This window comes from Portunus trituberculatus, chromosome 21 (assembly GCF_017591435.1).
Source record: "Portunus trituberculatus isolate SZX2019 chromosome 21, ASM1759143v1, whole genome shotgun sequence".
Taxonomy (NCBI): Eukaryota; Metazoa; Arthropoda; class Malacostraca; order Decapoda; family Portunidae; genus Portunus; species Portunus trituberculatus.
The window spans coordinates 2,773,945-2,777,242 of record NC_059275.1 but is presented as its reverse complement, the minus strand read 5'-3'; the positions used below and the strand labels follow the sequence as shown (position 1 = coordinate 2,777,242).

Below are 3,298 nucleotides of genomic sequence, written 5' to 3'. Positions count from 1 at the left end.
ACATACTTTTCTCAAGTATAAGTACAGGCGCTATAAGACATAACATGCAAAAAAAAAAAAAAAAAAAAAAAAAATATATATATATATATATATATATATATATATATATATATATATATATATATATATATATATATATATATATATATATATATATATATATATATATATATATATATATATATATATATATATATATATATATATATATATATATATATATATATATATATATATATATATATATATATATAAGCAGATTAGAGATTCGAGGGCCGTCAGTGTTGCGATATGCTGATAGCAGTGGGAGACCATGAGACGCCCCTGAAAGTAAACGTTGTGGAAAGGTGTGTTGTGATCCCCTGGAGAGAAGGGAAAGGCGGGGTACTTCTCCTGTGAAAGCCGGCCTGCAGGTATATAAGGCGTGGCCTGCACGGGACTGGCAGAGACACTGGGGCTGAAGGCAGTGAGCAAACACCACCACCCACCATGAAGTTCTACGTGAGTACTGGCTGCCACTCACACGGCGCTGCCTTCCTCACTCACTCATACCTAATCCAGTCTTTGCTGACCACCTACTCTTCAAGTGACTCATTTTATTCACTTTTAGGCCATTCTACTCCCTCACTCTCTCTTACACTCTGATCACATTTGATTGAGCGTCAGCACTCAGCACACACCACCGTTCTCTTCCCTGCAGACGCAAACTTATGTTGTACATTGTGTTGAGTAACAAGCTCGCTGCCAAATGACAGGTAACCTTTGCGGGGCCTCGCAGTGTGCAGTGTGCTGTGTGGCGGGGACGAGGAATGACAGTGTCTCTCCTGTGCAGGTGTGTGCAGCTGTGGGCCTCCTGGCAGTGGCGGCGCTGGTGCACGCCGATCCTGAGCCCGAGGCCCTCGCTGAGGCTGACCCTGAAGCCTCCCATCACTACTACCGCCATCATCGCCACTACGGCTACTCTTACCCACACTATGGCCACCACCACTATCACCACAAGCGTTCTGCTGATCCAGAGCCCAGCGCTGACGCCTTCGCTGAGCCCAGCCGCTCCTACTACCACGGCCACTACTATGGCTACCCCAGCCACTACTACGGTCATAGCCACTCCTACGGCCACCACCACTATCACCACAAGCGTTCTGCTGACCCAGAGCCCAGCGCTGACGCCTCTGCTGAGCCCAGTCGCTCCTACTACCACGGCCACTACTACGGCTACCCTAGCCACTACTACGGCTACGGCCACCGACACTACTACGGTTACCCTCACCACTACTACCACTAGAGGCGCATCTTTAGGCGACACCCAGCAGCCGCCCTCTCCCTCTCGGCGGCAGGTGACGATACCTGCCGCAGGATAGGCCACTTTTTTTTTTCTATGTCCTGGCCTATAGCGCCCGTAGGTAACGCTGTTAAGCTTCCACCCATTAGTGGCGCAAGCAATCTTATTCATAATGGTTCCAATATTAGGGCCCATATCACCACCCAAGCGCATCTTTGGTGTAACCACCTATATAAGCTGGGTATCTTGGTGACATGTAGCTACCCTAATTTTAAACCACTAGACGAATGGCAAAGTTTCAAGGCCGTATTTGGTGGATTTCGAACTTACGCATGGACGTCTGCCAGATTCCACGCTTACCACCTTATTCACTATGTCACCGTCTCCACTTCTGCTCACGTGGGTTCTTCTCGCGCGGGTGTCGACCCAAACGCCCTCAGGGCACCCGGGTGAGGCGCAGCCCCGCCCCGGCACCCTCACCAACTCGCCTGAATAAAGTTACCCTTCACTGATGTGTTTGTCTCCCTGTACCCTCAACGAATATATTTTTTTTCTATGCATGAGGAGGAAGCTGGCTAAGGAAAAAAAAAAAAAGGCTCACTTAGTTACCAGTCTCCAGCAAGTCCAAAAGAGTTAGCCGAAAGAATGGGATAAATGTCTTGAAACCTCCCTCTTAAATGACGTTATGTCATAGAAAGATGGAAATACAGAAGCAGGCCGGGAGTTCCAGAGTTTACCACAGAAAGGTATGAGTGATTGCATTGGAGAGTTGTACAGAATAGGGGTGAGAGGAAGAAGAAAGCCTTGTACAGCGAGGCCGCAGGAAGAGGGGAGGCATGCAGTTAGCAAGATCAGAAAAGCAGTTGGCATGAAAATAGCCCTAGAAGATAGCAATAGATCCAACATTCCTGCGATGGGAAAGAGGCTGAAGAGTCAGTCAGAAGAGGGGTTGATGAGACAAAAAAGCTTTGTATTCCACCTTATCTAATAGAATCTAGTGAGTGAACTCCCCCAAACATGAGAAGAGCATTCCATTCATGGGCGGGTAAGGCCCTTGTACAGAATTAGCAGTTGGAGGGGAGGGAGAAAAATTGGCGGAGACGCCTCAGAACGCCTAACTTCATAGAAGCTGTATTAGCAAGAGATGCGATGTGAAGTTTCCAGTTAAGATTATGAGTAAAGAACAGACCGAGGATATTCAGTGTGGAAGAGGGGGACAGTTGAGTGTCACTGAAGAAGAAGGGATAGTTGTCTGGAAGGTTGTGTCGAGTTGAGTGATGGAGGAATTGAGTTTTTGAGGCATTGAACATTACTAAGTTTTCTCTGCTTCAATAAAAAATCTTACAAAGATCAGAAGTCAGGCTTTCTGTGGCGTTCCTGCGTGATCTGTTGACTTCCTGAATGGTTGGTCGTCTCTGAAAGGACGTGGAAAGATGTAGGGTAGTATCATCAGCGTAGGAGTGGATAGGACAAGAAGTTTGGATAAGGTCATTAATGAATAACAGAAAAAGAGTGGGTGACACGACAGAACCTTGAGGATCACCACTGCTAATAGATTTATAGAGAAGAACAGTAGCAATAGAACGCTCGGAGAAAAACTTGAAATAAAGTTGCAGAGAGGATAGAAACCGTAGGAGGGTAATTTTGAAATCAAAGCTTTGTGCCAAAGTCTATCAAAAGTTTTATGTCTAACGCAACAGCAAAAGTTTCACCGAAATCTCTAAAAGAGGATGACCAAGACTCAGTAAGGAAAGCCAGAAGATCACCAGTAGAGAGACCTTGACAGAAGCCACACTGGCGATCAGATAGAAGCTTGTAAAGTGAGAGATGTTTAAAAATCTTCCTGTTGAGGAGAGATTCAATGACTATAGATAAGTAAGAGATTAAAGCTATAGAGCGGTGGTTTGAGAGATTAGAACAGTCCCCCTTTTTTAAGAACAGAGCGAGACCGTGGGCACGAGAACAAATCAAGTCGTTGCGGACATAGACGAAACATTCAGCTTTCAAAAGAAAATG

The 3,298-nt window shown here is 45.7% G+C and overlaps 1 protein-coding gene across 1 annotated transcript; it reads left to right on the top strand.

Annotated features, from left to right (window-relative positions):
• The first annotated feature begins 444 nt into the window (after nucleotides 1-444).
• On the top strand, nucleotides 445-1,780 carry LOC123507191 (uncharacterized histidine-rich protein DDB_G0274557-like). The gene is made up of 2 exons (XM_045259879.1): nucleotides 445-501; nucleotides 833-1,780. Exons 1-2 carry the CDS (start codon nucleotides 490-492, stop codon nucleotides 1,283-1,285), a joined length of 465 nt encoding a protein of 154 aa, XP_045115814.1. The 5' UTR covers nucleotides 445-489; the 3' UTR covers nucleotides 1,286-1,780.
• The last annotated feature ends 1,518 nt before the right edge of the window (nucleotides 1,781-3,298 follow it).